General features: G+C 45.7%; 2 protein-coding genes across 8 annotated transcripts in view; one reads left to right on the top strand and one right to left on the bottom strand.

Annotated features, from left to right (window-relative positions):
* The window catches only part of RASSF5 (Ras association domain family member 5), a 71,682-nt gene extending 69,223 nt beyond the window's left edge, over window positions 1-2,459 (top strand). For all 3 annotated transcript variants that reach the window (XM_032624205.1, XM_032624195.1, XM_032624212.1), the window contains one exon: window positions 3-2,459. In XM_032624205.1, the coding sequence (XP_032480096.1) occupies window positions 3-106 (104 nt within the window). In that variant the 3' untranslated portion in view covers window positions 107-2,459. The remainder of the gene's footprint in view (window positions 1-2) is intronic.
* Window positions 538-23,164, bottom strand: EIF2D (eukaryotic translation initiation factor 2D). 5 transcript variants are annotated; one of them, XR_004348661.1, is made up of 16 exons: window positions 22,985-23,163; window positions 21,880-22,070; window positions 20,305-20,388; window positions 19,735-19,825; window positions 17,072-17,179; window positions 14,975-15,228; window positions 14,352-14,469; window positions 12,505-12,550; window positions 12,012-12,115; window positions 11,742-11,891; window positions 11,279-11,368; window positions 10,461-10,556; window positions 9,275-9,395; window positions 6,261-6,435; window positions 4,622-4,743; window positions 538-4,507 (listed from the first exon to the last, which is right to left on the bottom strand). XR_004348661.1 is itself a non-coding variant. In XM_032624152.1 (15 exons), exons 1-15 carry the CDS (start codon window positions 23,038-23,040, stop codon window positions 4,673-4,675), a joined length of 1,755 nt encoding a protein of 584 aa, XP_032480043.1. In that variant the 5' UTR covers window positions 23,041-23,163; the 3' UTR covers window positions 4,538-4,672. The 5 variants fall into 5 exon arrangements, 4 of the variants coding, with proteins under 4 accessions (XP_032480043.1, XP_032480066.1, XP_032480075.1 ...); XM_032624152.1 differs by lacking the exon at window positions 538-4,507 and having other exon boundaries at window positions 4,538-4,743; XM_032624184.1 differs by lacking the exon at window positions 538-4,507 and having other exon boundaries at window positions 4,543-4,743; window positions 21,939-22,070; window positions 22,985-23,164.
* Window positions 23,165-23,639: the final 475 nt, after the last annotated feature.

Genomic DNA, 23,639 nt, shown 5'->3' with positions numbered 1-23,639 from the left:
AGTGGGATGCCTTCTCCATCCCCGAGCTCCAGAACTTCCTAACAATCCTGGAAAAGGAGGAGCAGGACAAAATCCAGCAAGTGCAGAAGAAGTATGGCAAGTTTAGGCAGAAACTGGAGGAGGCCTTAAGAGAATCCCAGGGCAAACCTGCCTAGCTGGTCCTGCTTCCTCTTCTCTTGATGCCCACGGATTTGTTTTCATTATGAATTATTATTTTGCCACAGACACTTTTTCTCAGGACACCTCTGTTGGGTGCATCTGCGCCCGCCCAGCAGTTCCAGACGTGGCACAAAATCTCTGATGGACACGTGTGTGCGTGGAGTTGGGGCCTGCCCACCGTCACACTGTGCCCTCTGCACACTGCCCAGGAGCAGCGCTCGCCCGTGTGAAAGATCCGCCACGTCCTCTCACCATCGGCAGGCCTTTCACAAACCAAATAGTTGCCTCTCTCCACACCAGCCGGCAAAGGAAAGAGAAAAGATTTTAGAGATATATGTTCTTTCTCTGCCTTTTATTCTTTTTCAATTTCTTTCTTATTTGCCATCCACGGTTCCCTTATTTATGAGTCCAAGAATTGTAGCATATTCCTTTAGCAGGTCTGAGCTGAGCCCCTGAGAGACAGCACGACAGTGCTCATAAAAGGACTGTCCCCCACTTTCCCCAGGTGCCCGTTGTTCATGCTTAAGGGAAGGTCATAAAGCCACTGGCTCGGGGCAGGAGCACCGGAGCTGAGATTGCCTGAGAAATTTCCAGAGAAGCTGCAGCCGGCCCTGGCCCTGATGGCCCAAAAGTCTGTGCACATGTAAACCCAAAGGCATACATATCTGTGTATGTGTGGTCTTCAGCCATATCTTTGTCAACAGCTCTTTGTTTCTGAGTTACAGTTTTGAATTTAATATTGCCATCATCCTTATGTGTTTCCACCAAAGGGAAACCAGCCATTTACCATTTTTAAAGTCTCCTGCTGAGTATGGAAATCAGGCAGTCAAAGCCAAAACATGTTGCAGATAAAGGTGTCCAAGCTGTCTTCAGCCTTTCCCGGGCTAGAGAGCAGAGGAGGCCTGGCTGCCTTGGTTTCCCTTTGGCCTCCAGCACTGCCTCTCTCCTCCCACTGGGACTCTGGGATCTCCAGATACCGCCAGAGGAGCTGCCTTGAGTACAGAGGGGGGAACCTCCAACTCAGCCAACTTGGAGACCTTTATGTTCGAAGAATGGCCAGCCACGGGGCTGGCCTCCTGCTGACCTCAGTGCCTTTTTGTTTTCAAAGAGGGACAGGAGCAGGGGCATTTGCTTGAGGCTCTGCTGCTGGCTTGCTCCTGCCAGGAAGTGGACCGCGGCAGTGTGGGAGACAAGGCCAGGAGAATCTTCCCTCCAAGTATGGGACGAGGGTCACAGACCTCCTTCCCGTCTAAGGTCCTGGGCTCTGACTTCCAAGAAGTGAGGTCAAACTGCCTGGACAGGGCGGATCAGATTCCCAGCTCTACATGTGTACTGGCTCCTTGCTTAGGTTCAAACTTAAAACTAGCCAAACAACTCAAGCCAGTAGCCAGGACTACAGAGACACTCCCGCACAGAGGGAGAAGGACTCTGGACTTCCAAAGCGGGGCCAGTTTTCCAGTGCAGCCTCTGAGAGACCACTTCTTCGTCAGCCTCTGAGAGACCATTTCTTTGTCGTCCTCTGCCTTCCCAAGTCCCTGTTGGGTTGGTTTGAGCCCACGCTTCTTTGTGTAGCCTCAGCAGTTCCCTCCCTCCCTGACCCTTGCTGAGTCCACAGGCCCCTGATCACAGAAGGAATGCAGACCCCTCATCATGCAAAGTCTTCAGAGCTGCAAAAACAGGACGAGTTAAGCAGCTCAAAAGAGATTTTTTACACCATAAAAACCCTAGTTATCGGCCATCTCCTGCTCGGCCTTATCACGTGTCCCCCCCGCCCCACCCACCCCACCCCCCCCCCCCCCCCCCCCCCGCTTAAAAAAAATCTCTCTCCCTGCTGTATATCGACAGCGGTGGGTGCAGAGTCCTCTTTTCTTCAAGCTGCATGTCTGTAACATGAATAGAAGGCATGGATCCTGTGCAACCGCTGTGAATGCTGCTGAGAACCTCCCTCTGATGGGGCGGCTGTTTTATTTTTGAGAAAGAAAAGAAGTCATGTACATATATACATAAAGGCATATAGCTATATATAAAGAGATAGTGGTGTTTATGAAATAAGGAAACTATGGGAAAATTCAGACTTTCTCTAAAGCACAGTTAGACCAGGACCCAGGCTGAGGCCCTACCTCCGAAACAGTAGTGTGTAGGGAGTGTCCCTTCCCTCCCAGGGTGGGCATGACTGCTGGAGTGCCTTCTACTGTTGTGTTGCCCAGTGCGTAAAATGTTTGTTTTGGGGACGTTTTCTTTTTAAATGTCTTTCTTATATGGGTTTTAAAGAAAGTAATAAAAGCTGGTTGCAAAAATCATTCAGACCAGAGACGTGTTCCTTGAACTTCCCCATCTCACGGAAATCGGGAGCTGGGAGAGGGGGTGGGAATAGAGGAACGCACACTTCGTGTCCAAGTCAGATTTCCTTTTGCCAGCGAGCGGAGGAATGAAGGCTACTGTTCAAATCAGCTTGAGAAAACCGTCCAAAGGCATGGGCTGGGGGTGCTGCCTAGGTGCCTGGCTATTCTACATCCGCACAGAGCAGGAGAGGAAAGGGGACTTACTACAGAGAGGAGGGGCTTTCTGGAGCTAAGGATGATTGAACACCAGAACAGGCTACTGAGTTAAGCAATGATTCTTCTATTTTCAGAATTATTTAAAAATTAGATAGGAATGTGTCTTTGAAAGTTTGAGATCATCTCACCTGGAGGAAGGGGGCTAGATGACTAAAACAGTCCCTTGACCTTAGCTCTGACGTCCGTCAAAGGAACATCTCGGTAACCGTGGTAATAACCACGTAAAAGTTATTAGAAAGAAATTCTCGCCTGCCTTCCGGTATTGATCACACACAGTGCAATGAATGGGGGCCCCCGGAGCTCATCCAGTCCACTCCCAGCCTCCCTCTAGGAGAGCGCCCCCTGTCCAATAGACAGTCTTAAAAGTGTCCAGGAGTGGGGCACATCTGTAATGTGTGCTCACCTAGACCTCCAAGAAGTGTATTTTTCAATAATTTTGCCAAAACCCAGAAATGAAAAAGTTTCTGCTTTTCACCGAAACTCATTTGGCTACGACATGGGATTAAGTTTAAAGTTGTACATTTGACCTTGGTATAGATTATTCAGTTTAGCACACAGAAAAAGGAATCCTTTGCACAGCCTAACTCTCCCCTGCCTCCTCACATGTACCTATGTTATTCACAAGGAGGAAAGGGAAGATGAGTCATTGCAAACGTGTCACCATTACTGGAAAAACCGTTCGAAGCACAAGTCCTGACAACGCTGTTTCACAGCAGAATTCTGGGTCAGACCACAGTGAAGAGTTGGATGTTCATTTTAGATCCAGCCTCACCATCTACTGGCTTGTGTCTTTAGCAGGGATTAACAAGGCAAGACACAACCTCTCTCTGAAGGCAAGGAACCTCACACACACATTTTCATACTCATCCCATTCTTCTTTTTCAAGCCCCAGGTGGGGAATTTGTGAATACTGTAGATAGTTTCAAGCCTTTATCTTGGTTTAAAAGAAACAAAAGTGGTATGACCAAGGGAAAAAAGGAAGTAAACTGAAGTGTGTTCTTTTGATGGTCAAACCAGAGAACTCTGCAGTTATTCAGCTCAGCCCTTCTTCCTCTCATACAAGGAGAGCCCTGGTACAGAAATGACTGCCACAAACTGAGCAGGGGTTCTGAACCTTTCTGGCATCACATGATCCTGCTGGGAACTTGACAAAAGCATGGTAACCTCTTTTAGGAAAATGATCGTACGAAATCTTGCACACTCTTTCGGAGAAGTTCGTGGGCCCTCTGAAGATCAACTGAAGACCTCTTCCATGAGCCCCAGGTGAAGAAGTTTGAGGCTAAAGAAAGCATTTGTTGGCTAAGACTTCACTGCAGCAAAGCCATCATCTTGCAGCCACGTCACAACTTACGGCTGTTAGTGGCAGTTGCCAATGTTGGGGAAAAGTCATTGTTGTACAGAATTCCATGTCCTAATACGCTTTCACTGTTTCTTATTTCTGTATAGCCTAAACTTTGCTATAACTTAAGGCCAAGCCTTCCTTCCTTTGCCTTGATTGATGACAAATATAAATATCTATATAAAGAGCCCTTTAAAGAGGTGAAGGAGTGATTTTGGGCTAGGAGGTTAATTAGGCAGTAAGAATACCAAGAGGCTGTTGAATATTTGGTAGAGGGACTTTAAAAACGGGAAGGGCCCACCTGCCTGAACTCCGGATGGGCTACGCAGCCTGGAAAGCAGAGGACGAACTAAAATGACTGAAACCACGTGAATGGAAAAGGCACGCCACGACGGCCTCGAGTGTCCATTTAAAATGGCTTCTGATCTGAAAACTTCGTACAACATTGTAGCTAAGTGGAGGAAACAGGAGGGAAATCAAATTTAGATTAGAATAAAAATCTATTTTGGTAAAGAATTATATATTTTTTTAATTTGCAAAAGCAGAAAATACTCATATAAATTACCAGCCCACAGCTTGGATTTCCTCTGGATCAACCACATGAAACAAGAGTCTGTCACTTCTTCTTGCCAGGTTTGGGGGCCTTTTCCAGGCCCTGGATGTGTTTTCGAGGAAGCCGATACTCTTCTACAATCCAAAAGGCAGAAACTCCTCAGTGAGGCATGTGTATGCTCTCCTCCCCGCAACTCCTTCCCCTTTGTCTGCAGTGACCCTCCTTGGCCTCGACCTCCAAGGTCCCCAATCTGCACAGCTACCTCCTGGCCCTCTTGCCCCACTGTGTGCTCATTCCTGCTGTCAACTCTCAGTTCAAACCATTTCCATCATATGACCTGCTCTTCTACACCCAGCTCAAACTCAACTCCAATGGGAATGGACCATTTATCCTTACACCTCGAGGATGAAGTGTGTATTTCAGCAATTTTCACGTTGATAGCTACCTTCTAGGTGTACTTCAGGCATTTATAATTTTCTCACAAGAGAGAATGTGTGTGTCTGAGTTCAGTCATGTGTTTATTTTTTTTCCTCTGTATTTCGTATGGGGTTTTTCACTTAAAGGGGCTCAACTGTAAAAGTTAACTGCTGTGTACTGCCTTAGACCATAAAATAAATTTGCTTATTGAGCATTTACTATGGACCAGACCCTGGGCATGAAAAAAGGATGCAAAAGGTAAGGTCTCTGGTTCAAGAAGTTCAGTCTAACAGGGAGTTCAGACAACAGAATAAATTAGCCAAGCTGTAGACACTAACCAGAAATATAAACACAATTGGAAAGTACTATGTTAGCAGTTTTTTAAATGTCAATTTAAGGAAACAGAAAAAAAAAAAAAAAAAGGGACACGTTCTAAGACAGGCTTCCTGTGACCCCTGAGCTGGGCCAATGAGCCTTTAAGGTCAGGCTGTGAGAGGCCACGCAAGGTGAGGTGACAACACAGAGGAAAGCACCCAGGTATGAATATACAGGTGCACATGGGGAACAGCAAAGGAGACCAGCACGGCTGAAGCCTGGCGTGGGGATCAGGGACCTGCCAAAGAACCCGGATGGAAGATGGGGTTGGGCTGGGAGGGTCTTGTTTATTGAGCTTAAGAGTTTATTCTGAAGGCATTAAGGAGATATAAAAAGTTTTTCAGAGAGGAGTGATGTGATCACATTGTTTCAGGAAGCTGACTCCGGCAGCTGGAATTGAGGACAGACTGGAGGCTGGGTGACTCAGGGTTGGTAGAAAGAACCTAGGCTTGGGAGTCAAGCAAATCAAAGTTCAGAGCCCAGCTGCAGCACTGAACAGCTGAATGTCTCAGCGCAATGTACTGAAACTTAGTTTCCTCATCTGCAAAACAGAAACAGTTCTGCAGCATCATTATGATTCAGAGAGACCAAGCCTGCAAAAAGCCCAGCAAAGTGCCTAGCAAAGTTTGGGTGCTCAACAAACGTCTTACAAAAAAAGGAAAACCAGGAAGAAAACTACTAGCATGGTGGAGAAAACAATGAATTTGGGGGCTAAAGGATCTAGTTCAAACATTAGTTCCACCTCTCTCTGGCTGCTAAAAGCTACATATATGGTAAACTCACTAGGGTGAGTTTAGTTGGTAGGAAGATCTTTGCCAAGTTAGACCAATGTGTCTGCTTCTTAAGAGGGGATGCTCACCGAGCAACAGCCGGCTGAGGTGGTGGATCTGATTTCCCTGGATCTGAACCTGCAGGATGTCCTTGGTCCCGGGGGCAGGAGTGACAGTAGTGCTAGCCTGGCATCGCTGCTGGAGGATGGTAGCCACTGAGCATGGGTCCAGACCATAGGCCTCCAAGTTCCGGACCACAGTCACCTGTGGGGGGACAGAAGACTGATGGTGGGTACAGACCACATGCCCTCCCCTCCAGAAACCTTCCAGGGCCTCAGAAGCCTCCTCACCCGCTATGTTCACCATCCCTACAACCATGGTACCTTCATCCAAATAATTAATTTTTGTGCTTCTAAATTGATTTTTTCTTTCTACTCCATCCAATACAGGCACACCTCAGAGGTATTGTGGGTTCAGTTCCAGACCCACCACGATAAAGCGAGTATCGCAGTAAAATGAGTCACACGAATTTTTGGTTTCCCAGTGCATATAAAAGTTACGTTCTCATGAAAATCAAAACCACAATGAGGTACCACCTCACACTGTTCAGAATGGCCATCATTAAAGTCTACAGATAATAAATGCTGGAGAGGATGTGGAGAAAAGGGAACCCTCTTACACTCTGGGTGGGAATGTAAATTGGTACAGCTGCTACGGAGAACAGTATGGAGGTCCCTCAAAAAACTAAAAACAGAACTACCATATGATCTAGCAATCCCACTCCTGGGCGTATACCCAGGCAAAACTATAACTCGAGAAGATACATGTACCCCTATGCTCGTAGCATCACTGTTTACAATAGCCAAGACATGGAAACAAACTATCTATCATTCTATTTACAGATAAATGGATAAAGAAGATGTGGTACATATATACAATGGAATATTACTCAGCCATAAAAAAGAATTAAATAATGCCATTTGCAGCAATATGGACGGACCTAGAGATTATCACATTAAGCGAAGTCAGTCAGAAAGAGAAAGACAAATACCATATGATATCACTTATATATGGAATCTAAAATACAACACAAATGAACTTATCTATGAAACAGAAACAGACCCACAGACATAGAGAACAGTCTTGTGGTTGCCAAGGGGGAGGCGGGTGGGTAAGGGAAGGATTAGGAGTTTGGGACTAGCAGATGCAAACTAGTAAATACAGGATGGATAAATAACAAGGTCCTAGTGTATAGCACAGGGAACTATATTCAGTATCCTGTGATAAACCATATGGAAAATAATACAAAAAAGAATATATATATGTATAACTAAATCACTTTGCTGTACAGCAGAAATTAACACAACATTGTAAATCAACTAGACTTCAATGAAATATTTTTAAAAGTTATGTTCTCACTATACTGTTAAGTTTGCAATAATATTATGTCTTAAAAAACAAAGTATATACCTTAATTAAAAAATACCTTATTGCTAAAAAGTGCTACCCATCACCTGAGCCTTCAACGAGTTGTAACCTTTTTCACAATGGTAACATCAAAGATCACTGATCATCGATCACCATAACAAATTTAATAATGAAAAAATTCATATACTTTTTTAAAGTTCTTTTTTATGGAGAATTTAAAGCATAAATAAAAGTAGAATAGTACAATAAGCTCCCATGTACCCATCATGAATTTTAACAGTTATCAACTCATGACCAACCTTGATTCATCTATATCCCCACCCACCCCCATTCCTGTGTTACTTTAAAGCAAATCCCCCTAGACATCAGATCTCGTCTGCAAATATTTCCGTATGTATTGCCAAAAGACAAGGGCTCTTTTTAACATAAAGACAAAACCATCATCACACATAATTACACATTCAAGAAATGGTGGCTGTTGCTAATTATTAAGGTTATCATTGTTTGGTTCTCATTTATTGAATGTTTATATGCCAAGTACTATTCTAAGTGCTTCGCCTACATATATTCCTTCATTCGATCCTCACAGTGCCTTATGAGGTAGGTATTATCCCCATTCTTCAAATAAGGAAACTCAGGCAAAATAACATTAAGTAACTTGCTCAAAGTCAAGCAGCAAGGCCACACTGGAACCCAGGTCTCTAATCTCAAAGCCCACGTTCATAACCACACACTACTAGAAAGTTCTTTATTTTGAATCCAAGTCTGGCTTCTTGGGATTTCTACCCAATAATCTTATTTCTGTCTTCTCAAGGCATACAAAATAAGTGCACTCCTTTTCCAAGTACAGCTTTTCACATATTTGAGGACAGATGTAATTTGTTCCCTACGACTTTGTGTTGCCAAGCTAAACACACTCAGTTCCTTCAGCGATTCTTTTCTTCTTTCCTTTCTTTTTTTTTTTCCTTTTGGCTGCGTTGCGTCTTCTTTGGTGCGTGTGGGCTTTCTCTAGTTGCGGCGAGCAGGATCTACTCTTCGTTGTGGTGCACGGGCTCCTCATTGCGGTGGCTTCTCTTGTTGCGGAGCACAGGCTGTAGGCACGCAGGCTTCAGTAGTTGCGGCACGTGGGCTTCAGTAGTTGCGGCATGTGGGCTCGGTAGTTGAGGCACGCGGGCTCTAGAGCGCAGGCTCAGTAGTTGTGGCGCATGGGCTTAGTTGCTCCACAGCATGTGGGATCTTCCCAGGCCAGGGATCGAACCCACGTCCCCTGCATTGGCAGGCAGATTCTTAACCACTGCACCACCAGGGAAGTCCCTCCTTCAGCGATTCTTTAGTAGTTATTTTCACTGAGCAAGGCCCAAGAGGTAACAGAATGAGTAAGAGCTGAAAGCCCCTACCACAGTTCTAAGAAAAAAATAAATATAAGATCTTGTTTACTTTTAGAACCAGGCTCTAGCAAGTTTCCTAGCACAAAATCCTAGAGAGCAGTGAGGGAGGGGGTCAGCTTTACCTGTTTTACATAGGGCCTAGCCCAGTCACACAAACATGGGCGCTTCCTAAACAATCTCTGAGGCGTTTAAGGCCAATCTAAAAACCTCCGATCACATTAGAGAGACTAGAACTTAGCAGGGACATTAAATCACCATCTTCAAACGTTGTGTCTTTTAAAAATTACCTTTTTGTTAGAAGCTCTCTGTGCTAGGGTGATGTCAATTGGGCAGATTTTGCCTTTCTTCACAATGGGCTCTTGTCCCGGAAAGGTCACTTGATAGGCAGGCTGCAGTTTTTCCAAACATCTGAAACGGGAGTTAATGAGTTGGTGACTGATAAAGCCAGCAGAAACCATTTCCTCATATCCCATTCCCAGCAGACAGCTAGACGGAAGCTGCTCTTACAGGTGGCGGTTCACCTCTGCCTGCACAGTGGAATCATTGAAATCAGCTAGGGGGCTAAACCCCAGACCAGTTAAGTCAGAAACTCTCATCAGGAAGATTCATTTTTTAAAGCTCCCCAAAGTGTGGCCACAGTCAAGACCCACTGACTCAGGGAAGGGAACATCTGAGACTCGAGCCCCTAGAAACTGTCCACTTGCCTGGCCTTCTGAAAACCTGCCCAGGCGGGCTTGTGGAGTTTACTATCTCAAGAGTCTCCCTTACCCAGCAGAATAAAGCGTTGCTTCACATTTCTGACATGCTGCAATCATGCATCATTTATAGACACCTTTACCACAAGGAATTTCTACCTTTTGTCTAACCAGATTTTCTTTTGCTAGCATATATATTGAGATTGACAAACTTTTTCTAGAAAGGGCCAGGTGGTAAATATGTTAGGCTTTCAAGGGCCATATGGTCTCTGTTGAAATTACTCAACTCTGCCATTTAGCAGGAAAGCAGCACAGATAATATATAAACAAATGGGTGTGGCTGCGTGCCAATAAAACCTTATTTACAAAAACAGGTAGCAGGCCAGATTTGGCCCACAGGCTATAGTTTGCTAACTCCTTATAGAAGTTATTTTCAGTTTTGGGTCTATGGAAAAGAAAGAGTATAAGAATCCTCCCTTTGAAAAGACTTTAAGACAATCCCCACCCACCACCCACACCTTCTTTTTTTGAAGCTCTTATTTCTAATTAATGTTCCTCTTCTCTCTCCTTCTCAAGTTCTTCTATACTGTGTTGGCTCGTATCGCTCCAAAGACCCTCCACATCAGAATTACCCAAGCCTGTGTTTATGTAGACTGACATGGTGTGAATTATGGAAAGAAAGTCAGAGATGATGAGAGGGACAATTCTGAAGTCCAATGTGATAGACATTAAGGGGAGGGGATGGAAACATTAGGGAGGGGCTGCCAATTCCCACTACCTGTTCAGGAGACTGTCCCATGGAAGCTTCATGACTGTGTGCTGTTCACCTTTCTCTAAGATGCAGTCACATAGGATGGGATCCAATTTCACAAGACTAAAGGGAAAGAAAAGGCAGTCAAGAACTCCTAGCCCCGCCCCTTCTGATCCCAGGGTCTGCTCAGGAGTCATGTGTTATGTGTTGTTGAAAGTCATTCAAGATTATTAGAACCAATTAGGGGTTCACAGTCCATGAAGCAGCGTACCCTCTGGATGGGAGGTACACGTCTGCTTTCCTAGAACAAAGGAGAAACAGACAGTGGAGGAGAAAGTGGGATGGGAAAAAAATCCGAAGACCGGGATCCTGGCTCACTTCTGCTACTAACTAACCATGATTAAACCAGTAGCTCCCAACTTTTTGATCATGAGGGTATCTTTTGAAATTTAAAAAAAATAATTAATGAAACACTCTTCATTTAGTTTACCTTCTATATCCGCTTACTAAGAAAATAGAGAATAGCAAAAAGCTAAGACGGCTTTGGTAAAATTTTTTAAAGTTTGCATTTTGTTCCTCACAAGAGCAAGTGCATTTGAAGATCAACAGTAGATACATATGAGATGATGCTTACTCAGGCTACAGTCAACGTTGACAGCATATCTGGATCTGACTACCTTAGACCACAGCTCTAAGTGTCCGCAGCCTATGATTTAGAAACCACTGGCCTTGATTATTTCTAGCCGTCTGTGATCTCCTGCACCCCTCCCTCCCAGGCACCCCCGACATGTTCTGAAGATGAACACTGAAAGACATGGGGCGAGCTCCCCTCCCCAACCACTCACTTTTTGTTGTCTGCATCAACCAGGTCATTTTTCTTGGTGTAGTTGATGACGATTGTTCGGACCTCACTGCCCTCGAGGATGCTCCCCTTCCTAGGTGAGAAGTGACGAGGGGGGGGCGTTATTCACGCTATGCTGGGAGACAAACTGTAAATACCAAGATTCACTTCCTGCTCAGCAGGGCGCTGTCCTCAGCTTCTCGACCTCTGGGTTCTTCCCTTTTCCTGCCAGGGGCCAGCAGGGCCGTGTGAAGAATAATTACAGGTAGAAAAGGGAGAGACCTAGTCTCTCATTCACTTAGTCCAGAGACCCTTCCCAGGGGAAGGAGGCTTGAAGCTGGATCTGGGAGAAAGGGAGGAGGGGGCAGAGCAGGTTTTGCCAGTCACAGAAGAACACTACTCAGGCTGAAAGGATTATAGGCCAGAACACCAAGCAGGCAGAGAAGGGCTGCTCTCCAAAAACTCACTTGTGGCCAGACTCCTGGAAGAGCAGGGTCATGCTGGCTGGGACACAGTAGAGGGATTTTATATCTGGAGGGTGATAGGGCTGTTCCCTGCTACCCTCCTGGATTGTCTGGGAGGTCGGGGAGGGCTCGGGTATGACGAAAGATGTGATCCTAAAACCCAGCAGAAGGAAAGAAAAAACACATTTTATACTAGTGTCTCGGCGGTCCCCGGCCCGTGGCCCAGGTGCCCTGGGGCCAGCTGAGCTGCGGTGACCGGCCCCCTGCACTCACCTCGGGTGCTTCCAGTCCACAGCCACAATGCTCTCCACCCCTTTGCTCAGCTCCTGCACCTGTATAATCTGCTCCTGCTGCATGTGCTGCAGGAACTTAGAGAGCTAAGGGAGAGAGGGCCAGTGGTCGGGGACCTCATCGGCTCCGCACACACGCCGAGCACCTGAGACGCGCCAGACACCGAGCTGGGCAGGTCCCGGGGAGGGACGTGGGACAGTCCCTGTCCTCATCCAGTTAGGAAGGGAAGGGCCCCTGCCGGTGAAGCCTTCCAGAACTTGGATCACATATAAAGGGGTGGGAAGGAGAGAGGGGAGCGGGTGCCCACCCAACTGCCTCAGCCCAGGGAGAGTTATCTTCCGCCCCCTATGCTGGAATCAAAAGCTTAATTCTAGCCTCAGCCCTGCAGACAGGGCTTCCCCATGTCCACCAGCTCATGCCACGTGTGCCCCTACACAGCTCCCTGTGTGGGTATGCAGAGAAGGGACCCGCTTACCTTTTTGTAGCTTGACTTCTTTATGTCCAGTTGTCGTCCTTCGGGGCTGATGGCAGATGGAAAAGGCAAGTTAAGCTAACAAAGCAGTAGTGGTACGGCCTGCCTGACACTGAGAGGAGGACAATTGCCTCAGCCTTCCTCCTGCATGTTCAGAAAGAGGCCGCTGTTCCAGAACTCTCTGCCCATCGGCAGCATCAGAGAGAGATGCAGACTTTAGCTCCTCCAGGTCCTTGCTGTCCAATAGGCCTTTCTGTAAAGATGGAATGTTCTCTGCTATCAACGTGGCGGCCACTAGACAAATGTGGCTATTAAGCACTTTGAAACGTGACGAATGTGACTGAGGAACTGAATTTTAAATTTTATTTAATTTAAATTTTAAATAGCCACACATGGCTTGTGGCTACCGTACCAGATACAGTTCTAGATTCCTTTCAAACCAGACAGCCTTCTGTGGCCTCAGAAGTTTCACCTCCAGATGAGCCTCTGCAACACCAAGCTCACTGTGGCAGCAAGGCAAACCACATCCTGCAGGCCAAATCTGGCAATGCCCATTCATCTACCGTCTATGGTTGCTTTACTGCCACAATGGCAGACTTGCACAGTTGCAATAGAGACTGTAGGGCCTGCAAAGCCTAAAATAATTACTATCTGACTCTTTATAGACTGTTAGCTTTGGGGGAAAGATCCCTAATGAAAGCTGTAATCATTCTATCTCCCCAGAACGTACATCTTCTCTCAAAATGTGACAAGCAAAAGCAGTGGGATTCATAGGGATCCCTTCTAGAACCCACCCCAGGTTAAGAACCTCTACCCCTTTCCCAGTTACTTGCAACCCAGCAAGGTCAGGACAAATTACCAAGTATCCTGCCACGCACTCCAGACCCCATACTTGTATAGAATGCCTTAAAGAAGCTCACATGTAGAGGAAGAGAATTACATTAAAACCACTTTTTTTTTTTTTTTTTTTTTTGCGGTACGCGGGCCTCTCACTGCTGTGCCCTCTCCCGTTGCGGAGCACAGGCTCCGGACGCGCAGGCTCAGCGGCCACGGCTCACGGGCCCAGCCGCTCCGCGGCACGTGGGATCCTCCTGGACCGGGGCACGAACCGGTGTCCCCTGCATTGGCAGGCGGACTCTCAACCACTGCGCCACCAGGGAAGCCCCTTAAAACCACTTTTTTAAGAAAGAGCAAAATTCTCAGAAAGAAATTCATACTTGAGGTGAAAATCAATAAGCAAATCTCCTGACATGATAATATTTACTGGGTGCTTATTAAATGTCAGGTTATTTGATCTTGACAGCAATCTTACAAGTGTTAGAAATCAGGGCTCAGAGAAGCCTGGTAATGGGCTCAAATACACCTTTGCTCCAACACCCTGTGAGCCCAGATGGCTCTGTCTTCAAAGTCCAGGTTCAACCCACGTGTAACACTCCCTCTGCTGGTGGCTGTGTGTGCGGGTCGGGTGGGGGGTTCACACCGATTCTTCCTGCTGGCCCACCTACTCTTCAGAAAGGAGTGAGGGGATTGAAGCCTCCAGACAAACAGGCTGCCCCAGGGCCCTCCCGGGGCCGGACATGCTGCCGGACCAGTAAAAGAGCCCAGAATCACCACAGCAGAGGCAGTGCCCAAAGCGCCTTGCGAATTTTAACCTTCATTTCCTCAACATCCTTTTACTGGCTAAACCTTAAGTCTTTAAAACTCAGTATTTGCTAGATCAACCCTCCACTTCACTCTTTCCACATCATGTCCCTAAAACAATTCCCCCATCAGCCTCGTCCCATCCTACCACCAAAGAGCAAGAGACAGACCCGCCGCCCGGCCCCCAGCCCACACCATGCCTTCCATACCAGCAGGAGAACATGTGGCTGCCCAGGAGAGTGCTGGTGAGTAAAGGGAGGTCAGCCTTTTTGACGCGGTACTTCAAAGCATGCAAGAAGCATCTCTGCAACAGTTCGTCCATTTGCTCTGCAAGGAAAAGACAAGAACCACATCCTTCCTGAGGGCCGCAGAAGGCCCGCGCAGCACAGGTAAGTAAACTCCCCGCACAGTGACATCCGTACCTGACCCCTTAGCTCTGAAGGAGCCCATTCCCAGGCACCAAAGCTCGCAGACTCTCTAGAACACTGAGCCTTTACAGAGGTCTCACCCCACAGAAGGGGTCAGGCCACAAAGTCCCACCCAGCCAGGCGCAGATGCTTCTCTGATAGAGAAGTCAGAGCCAGAAGAAAACTAAGAGGGCCGTGTAGCTGGGAACAGTCCAAATAGCAGAGTCAACGGGTAACCAGGGAAACGCAACATATGCGGAAGACTCCCAGGTAAGATGGCAAAGGGCTGTGGCACCACCCTCAGCAAAAATAAGGACTTTCCCCTCCCCTCCCGGAGCTGTAGTGCCGCTCTAGTCAGAAGCAGAGCAGAGCACTTAAGTCTCCTACACTGAGAGGAGACTGCCCTACTTCTGCCAGAGCTGTACCTTGAAGGGTCTTGCTGTCCGTGGGGTCTGGGTTCAGGCCCCCGACACTGGGGTCTTCTGTGGCTTCCGACAGGGACTTCTCTCCACACCTCTGCTGAACCTCCCCCTCCTCCTCCTCTCCCTCCAGGGTCAGGCGCCTCATGTCTCCCTGCAAGGTGGTGTCTGCCTGGACAGACCCCTTCTCTTCACTGAGATCTGGGGGATCCAGGGCCAGTGGAGCAATGGATGGTGGAGAGGACTTGTCTCCAGATCGCCTGCAAAAACCTCATGTCAGAAACACTGAGCAGCAGCCGCAACACTCTCCAGCCCCGGTCAGGGGGTCAGCGGGGGTCCAGAGAGAGTAAGACCCACAGGCAGGGGGGTCCAGGAGAGGCCAGAGAACCTGGGTGTGCCTCTCAAAATCTGTTTCCAATTCTGGGCCCAGAGAAGTCCCATGCCTCAGTTTCCTCATCTCTGAAATGGGGAGAGTAATTCTTGCCTCCTCCTTAACCCAAAGGAATAATAATATTATTAACAGAAATTCAGGGACAGAGAAAAATTAAAGACAGCATAGTTAAAGTGGAGCTCCCCTTCCAAAGTATTCCCTTCATATAAATTAAAAATAAAACTATTTTGAATTAAATAACCAAATTAAGATTGCAAACGCATCTGTAGTACCAGTTTGGTGAAATACAAACCCAAGGTTGAACATATGGAACAAATTACAAACACCTGGACTGCTCAAGACTGCAAAAACAGTTGCTTCTGTGTTAAATCAGAATGCAATCTAAAATAGATAAATGACAAGGACCAACTGTAGAGCACAGGGAACTATATTCAATACCTTATAGTACCCTTTAATGGAAAAGAATCTGAAAAGGAACATATATGTATATATCTATATCTAGAATCACTAGATATACTAATGATCACTAGAATCACTTGGCTGTACACCTGAAACTAACATAACATTGTACATCAACTATACCTCAATTGAAAAAAAAGAATGCAATCTAACCTGCGGAGTAGAGATTACAATGGTTTTATGCCATTAAGCCTTATGAGGACAGGGAAAAAAGGGATGCCACGTAGCAGAGCGGTAAAAGCAGAAAGCTTTATGTTAACTAAGATTATGCAAGTCGAAGTTTTACTAACAGCTGCAGCAAGGCTTATTAGTATGGCTACTAGTGAGGCCACAGCGTATGTTTAGGCTATTCTGATCAGGTAAATACCATAAGTATTTTGAAAGGATGGGAGGAGGGGAGACTGAGGCAGCCACTGATAAGACAATTTAGACAACAGGACCTTAACTGCCCAGACTAAGAGTCAGAAAACAAGGTGCTGGGAGTGCGTGAGTAAGCAGCCCTCAAACGCCTGCTGAAACCCAGGCTGATGAGGCTGGACCGCCAGCAAAGCAGGGCTTGGCCAATACTTGTAAAACAAGTAACTCCAAGACTGACTAAAAACGTAAGAGTAACTCTATACCAACAGGCCACAACACTTGGCCAAAAGACCAGGTATACTGCTTTCGAGAAAAGCACTACTTACTATTTTGGTTAAATGACAAGAAAATAACCAGAAAATAAACTCACATACAGCTCCAGAGAGCAACTGTCACAGTGAGAAAGTGCAAGTTCCATAATGAGGACGAGATCCGAAATGTGGAACTTGAACAACATGAAAGTAATCAGGTTATCACCCAGGTGCCTGAGGATCTACTCTACTTTGATTTGGATTCAGATGTGAGAATTCCCGAGCACTCGTCATGGGGTCAGAAAATGCCTTAATGTACACGGCAGAAAAGGCCACATCGACCAGTGCCATAAAAATAAAGAATATCACTGTACTAAGAGGCAGAGAAGACAATCCCTAAGGCCTTCTTCCAGCCCTAGGATTCTACAATTCACCTAGAAAATGAAGTTCTCCGTAATTTCTTTTCTAAACAGGCAAAAAAATATATATATTTTTTTTCTCCACATTTTGCAAGGAAATTAATGTCTGGGGTCAGCAACTTGACTAAGGACACAGCAGGGATCAAAACTCTCGCTTCTGAATCCAGGCCCCGTGCTCTCTCCGCCCACCCAGCTCCCTATAAAACAGAAAAAGCATGGAACCCACCACAAGTGGTCCTGGTAGGTGTGGAGCACAGAGAAGCCCCTTCCCTTCAGACCTGAGGTCAGCATCTCGGCTGTGGACATGGCAGCAACTCCGATGGCAACGGGGGCTCTGAGAGGAGGAGGCCAGAGACAAGGGTCAGGGAAAGTCTTCCAGGAGGGCACATGTCAGGACCAGCTTTCTACACGTGTTCAAAGCACCACGGTTGCAAATCTGAAGCATCCACTTGTATCACAGAGCTAAAACTCAGTGCAGTCTCAATCTTATTCAAATTACCTACACATATGACTTTCAAAAATTCCTTGACCAAATATTCCCTTCTGTGTAAGTAACTCCTCTACTGATGTTATCATTGTTATATTATTATGAATCAAACCCAGGCAGGACTCAGAAGGATATTTAAAGTTTCCTTTAATTTCAAAAATATAAATTATCTCCCCATTTAAAAAAGGCATAGCCATCCTATATGGAAATTCAGAAGGGAGGCCATTCATATGCCATAAATTAGGCTGAGGGATGCCACAGGGAAGAGAGAAGAGAGATACAGTGGTACCAACTAAAGGTTCCTTCTGAGTTGGTTCTTTGTAACAGGGCTTGCTCTGTATAACTGTCTATCTAAGAACTGGATGTGTCCAAAATATAAAAAACAACCACATTTACAATAACTACAAAAAACTACCAAAGCCCAAATGGAAATCTCTGTCAGCCCACTGTTACTCAGCAATGCTCACACATTGCCTGTAAGGACTGGTGTCCAGCTGGCTAACAGGAGGGGAATATACAAGCCTGGCACGTTGCCTGGACCTAAGGTAGATGATTCAAGGGCAGATTTCCCAACACCTGAACTTCAAAAAAATGTTTGCTAATCCGGTGGCTCCACTTACTGTGCCCATGGGTCAGTTCCTGCCACAGAATCTTTGAATTTGGCTTCTTTCCCAGTTCCTAAAAGATGGGTCTTTGTCTTCCACCCTTGGAATGGTCAATGGCTCAAGAACTTCAGTCTCGAACCTGGCTTGTAGTTTTAGTAAACTCCCTTGTACCCTCACCCCCTTCCATAAACCACCTAGGCTTCATTCCCACATACATTCTAAATGCCAAACTGAGAGGCCAAATACACATTTATGTAGTTTTCTCCTATCTTGGATAGAATACTGGGGGAAAAAACAATAATTTCACCATTCTTTTCAACTTCAAGTTTTGCTACAGGTAAACAAGGAAGGAAATATTTCTAGGTGCTTGGTTCCAAAATGTTCAAGGAAAATAGGAGAATATGAGCAGCAAAAATAAGATCTTTAAACACTGACCCCTCCCATGCCTACCATGTTTCTCTCTCAAAGAAGCAATGAGTAAAATAATAAGATGTCATTTTTCATTCAGGATGATACAAATGAAAATGACCCATCATATCCAGTGTCGGTGAGCATGTAAGGAAACAGGCTCCATATACCCTGTAGGTAGGAGGGAAAACTGACACAGCATTTTTATAGGGCAACAGAAAATATGCACGCTCTTCAGCCAAACAGTTCTGCTTCTTAGTATCTACTTTAGAAAAATACTGGCACTAGTGTCCCTGGAGGCATCAGGAAGATCTTGTTTGTGGTAGAGACAAAGTAGAGGCAACCACAATGTCCACTAGAAGAGGACTTTTCCCATCACCCCACAGTGGGTAAAAAGATTCAGCTTCTCTGTGCTTGCTGACATGGAAAATGTCCCCACTACCTGAAGTGAAAAAGTAATAGGGATAAAGTTTGTTTATTTGTATTTTTAAACATACACACCCCAGACCATACATTTCATATGCACGTGTATATATGCATTGAATAAGGCTGACAAGGACATGCATCAGAATGATAATGGTTACTTCTAGGAGAAAAGGATTATGGGGTGAGAGGGTTTTGATTTTTCAGAACTGTTCATATGATTACTTCCTAATTTATTTTAAAAAAGAGACACTGTGGTGATGGCTGAACAACCCTGTAAATACACTAAAAAAAAATCACTGAACTGTACATTTGAAACAGGTGAATTTTATAGTATGAAAACTATATCTCAATAAACCTATTAAAAATAATTAAAAGATGAGGATGATGATGTGGAGGTTAGACAAAAATAATGTTGAAGCCATGAAAGGCAGGAAAGGCCAAGAAAATGTCACAGACAGGAGACTAAGAAGGCATGACAACTAAATGCAATGTGGTACCTAGACTGGATTCTTGAACACCAAAAAAGAAAAAAAGACATCGTGGGAAAACTGGGGAAATATGCATCAAGTCTGTAATAGTGTCAAAAGGACTGTGCCAATGTTAATTCCTTAGTGTTGATAACTGTACTGTGGTTATACAAGATGTTATCATTACAGGAAGCTGGGTAAGGAATATTTCAGGACTCTGTACTATACTTGCAACTCTTCTGTAAATCTAAGAAAAAAATTTTTAAAGGAGAAAAAAAACAAATAAATTTTAAAAAAGAAGAAGCAGCAGGAGCAAATACACTTGGCCCAGATGTATGGACACCCCACAGGCTCACTGCCATTCCCCACTCTCTGTTCAGGAAGAATCTGTTTTTTCTTTTAATCCTTTATCCATATGCTGTGAAGCTGTCACTCCCACCCCTCCCAAGTTTTCCCTAAGTTTTTTCCCCAGAGGCACAGCTGACTGGCACAGTACCTGTTCCCCACCAAGGCAATGGCACAGAGGTCACCCTTCTGTACCTGAGGCAGACCAGCAGGGGGCACCACTAGTCCTGGCAGCATCAAATCTGCAGGAAACAAAAGCATTGCAACTAACTCCACAGTTTACTTCATCATTTATTCATTTGCTCAACATACATTTATTAAGCATCAACTACATTATTCATAATGAAAATAAAAAGTGGCAAACTGAGGATCAGACCTTTTCCTTCTGGGAGACTAGTGGTCAAACTGAAGCACCAAGCTGAGGGTCCAGTTCCATGATCTATCATATTCTGGTTTCCTAAATTCAGTTTATTAATCTAAAGTATAGCATATGGCAGTTCACAAAGCACTTTCACGTCACTTATCTTATTTAAGCCTTACAGCAGGGTCAGAGAGGCCCAGAGAGCTCATAGAAGCAGCCAAGTAAGAGATGCAACAGACATGGGGGAAAAATTCTATTTTTCGATCATATGAATGCACAAAATGGGTACATTTATTAAAGTAGTTGGCCTTTACTAAGTAGGTTTCAGCCAGTATCCAGAATATAGGAAAATACTCTTACCTGCTCCCCCCACCAGTTTTTCAAGCACCAGGGGCCACGTTGTAAATGTTGGTAGAAGATCGGGATAAGACCACAGGGTGTACACTGTCCAAGAAGAGAGCCAGAAAACACTTACTGCCCAAAAGTCAACCTCCTGGGGAATGGCAAAGCCAAACACTAAGGGCACATTAATCAAGGTGTAGAAAAGAAACTCAACTCAAAGCTAGAGAGAAGGTTGTAAGGGGATGCCCAAAGAAGTTGCACTCTTTTTTTTTATTAGGTTACCCCAAGTTTGTGAAGCGGTTTATATGTTATATGCTATTTACTTTAGAATCCTTGCTCCCTTTAGCCTTAGAGACCTGCATTCTTTACATATTTATATTGAGCTCTTTGCAGTAGTTTCTCTCAATCTATGATCTTGAGAAGTTATCACTTTTACTGGTCGGAAGACACATGAAGTGAGCTACAGCTTTAAGAGTCTGTTTAATTGCCAAAGTTGGATATTTATGTGTAAGGCTAAAACTAGTGATGAAGTGAACATCTGCTTTTGCCTGTCCAGTATCCTTTTTCCCCTCTCCGGGAACTGAGTGCCCCTTTTCCTGTGGGAAACACATTCCCTATAGTTTACATCAGGCTGACTCCCTTCTCAATGAGGCTGTAGTCTTGAAGAAGGCGGAGCCTTAAGAAACTGGGTGTCACTTGAGACTTGGAGGCACCTATTGTTCCACCTGGATTGCAGCAACCAAAAATGGCCATAGTGGATAAAAGTAGGGACAGAGGCCTCACGAGGATTCCTTTGATGACCTCAGAAGCAAGTAATCCGAAACCAGGGCACAAGCCTGTAAGAAATTCTGAAACTTTCCCATGTTTATTATTTTTATTCTCTCTGTTTCCACAGGGATTAGGAGTAAAACCCTTAGATCAAAAAGGGCTTGTATGTGTATAGCAGCAAAGCAGGGTGGGGGCAGGGGTGGCCTGGGGTAGGAGACTGCACTGCACTGCTGCAGCCAAGCTGGGAGGAAGAAAAGCCCCCAAATGACAAAGTAGGTGTCAGCGGCCAAGGAAAAGAGAAAAGGACACTGCCTCTCTGCAATCTGTGACAAAGAAGGCAAGCAAAGAATCCTGAGAGCCTGACAAGAGCCTCAGAAAGAATCCCTGTGAGATATCTCAACCAAAGTCCACCACTGAGACAGCTGGGTATGGAGTTTAACTAACCCAGCTTCTTTCCCATCACAGTATCTCTTCAGTATCTTAAGAAAATTCCACTAGTGAACGTTTTAAGAAGCATTTTCTACATGCCCTGAAACTCCACCCTTTTCACGACCTCTGCTCCAATCCCTAGTTAACCCACTAGAAACAAGTGTTTCTTCACCTCAGAATTTCCCTTGGCAACCACCTTCTTTTTTGTGTTAACCCTTTTTTCCCTCACTTTTATATCAGTTTCTGATTTTGAAAGACCCAATTCTAGGGAGACTAAATCCAAAAAGGTTCTTAGAGAGATTTTGCATTTATTTGTTTTAAGGAAGACAGATTAATGGAAGAAACAGATATTAGGCAAGGACCATAGTAATGGCCATCTCCATCCCATTGCCATACCTGTCGGATATAGATTTTTCTCCAGTTCAAATAGGATGGGGTTACCACCACTCACGTACACAGTCACTGCATCCCCTCTGTGAGCATACAACTTCACAATGTTGAGTTCTTCCTTTCCAGGTACTAACTCAGAGACCTGATCCGTTCCAAGAGTGGGGAAAACAGCTGTCACATCGGCCCGAAGCTTTCTCCTGCAGAGAGCACACATACCTGGTATGTATGCTGCCTGGATGGATTTTAATAAATATTGAGGACTCAAGACTTACTATAAAATCACGAGGGCCAGGAAAAAGACTGGTTGATGATGCCCTATTCTCACTCTTCCAAAACATCCCATTCTCTTTCTCATCCAATGTCTCATTTATTTTCACATGTTCCTGGGGCATGTCTTTCCATTTTACAAAGAAAGGAAAAAACTGAGATCCGGTAAGCAACCCAAGTTAGCCTGCCACTGGAAACTAAGCCCTACCTTCCTGACTCCACACAGAGCTCTTGGACCCACTCCTTTCTCATGTATGCTTGACAAATCTGTCAACCTATGATTAAACAGCTCTGCCAGGGCACCAAGAATGACAACTATAGAACACTGGCTCCAAAATTCCCAAGGTGATACCTTCATTTGCAAAACAGCTCTTACCACATGTGCCTTATCCTCTCTCAACTCACCCTCCATCTGTCTCTCCTGCCAGTGGTAATCACTAGATACTTCTTCTCGTATACTTGTAGTTCTCCGTGCCCCATCTAATCTCTCCCAAGGGACTCAAAGCTCTTGGTAGGGCAGGGATCCCGTTTTCCTTCATTTTTGCATCCTCCACGACACCTTAAACAGACTGCAGTCAGTACGCGCTGATTGAATTACGCTTTCTCGTAAACTCACTAAAATATCCAAAAGACAGCCTGGGAGATAAATCAGGCCTCCTCTCCATCTTCACTCTCAAAACACGTCTAACTCACCCTTGCCCGCCCCCCGGGGTCCCTTCTCCGGCTGCACCCCTCGGCCTCCACCCCAAGTCGGCTGACCCAGCCCAGAAAAGGCTGTGAGCCAGCCGAGCTTGAGAGATGTCTGGGTGCCCTGGTGGGCAGAGCAGGCTCTTCTCTCCCTCACCTGTCCGACCCCTTGATGGCCGTGTTGGACTTGACCCGAAAGGCCTTGGCAAACATGTCTGCTGCAGTGGCCTGGGGAAGAGAAGGAGACCACAGCAGCCAGGGGCTGTCAGGAAAGCGCGAGCACGGCAGCTTCCCGACCCGCAGTCCTGGGGGCAGCCATGCTTGGGCCCGGCTGGGAAAGGGGCCCGGCTGGAAACCGGGGCCGCGCAGCTTCGCGGCCGCCCCTAGTGGCAAGGCTGGGAACTGAAGCGTGGGGGGCGGGGCCGGAGAAGGCGGGGCGGATTCCTGCGTGGAGCGGTGCACCCTGGCGCTTCACCCCTTCTGCTCGGCTCTGCGCCTACGCGAGTGGCTTGAGCGGGCGCGTCTGTAGTTATCTCTGGGGCCAACAGCGATTCTATTCATTTTTACTCCATCAGCGTTATAGAGTGTTGAGTAGGAGCTCTGCCAGCTCTCATTCCGTTCAATTTAGTTCAGCTGCACAAAATTAATTGAACTCGTGTTTTATTAAACTTGCAGGCCTCTTGAATGCTTTTCTTCAGGGCTTTTGTTTATTAAAATCTTTACGTTTTATTGCACACTTGGGGCCTCAGCTAGAATTCTTTCCGAGATTTTCTCCTTTCTGTTTTTTAATTTACATGAGGTGATAATAACAA

The sequence above is a fragment of the Phocoena sinus genome, chromosome 1, assembly GCF_008692025.1.
Source record: "Phocoena sinus isolate mPhoSin1 chromosome 1, mPhoSin1.pri, whole genome shotgun sequence".
NCBI lineage: Eukaryota > Metazoa > Chordata > Mammalia > Artiodactyla > Phocoenidae > Phocoena > Phocoena sinus.
Note: the sequence above shows the minus strand (reverse complement) of the source record. Positions and strands in the feature narration are given on the sequence as shown.

Bases quoted from the DNA above. Each gene is read 5' to 3' on its own strand.
- EIF2D (XM_032624152.1), bottom strand. From the start codon at position 23,040: ATGTTTGCCAAGGCCTTTCGGGTCAAGTCCAACACGGCCATCAAGGGG. The intron at 19,826-20,304 runs GTAAGAGTATTT...TGTTTCCTGCAG, and splicing joins AAAACTGGTGGGGGGAGCAG to ATTTGATGCTGCCAGGACTA. The intron at 12,116-12,504 runs GTAAGCGGGTCC...TCTCTCCCTTAG, and splicing joins AGAAGTCAAGCTACAAAAAG to CTCTCTAAGTTCCTGCAGCA.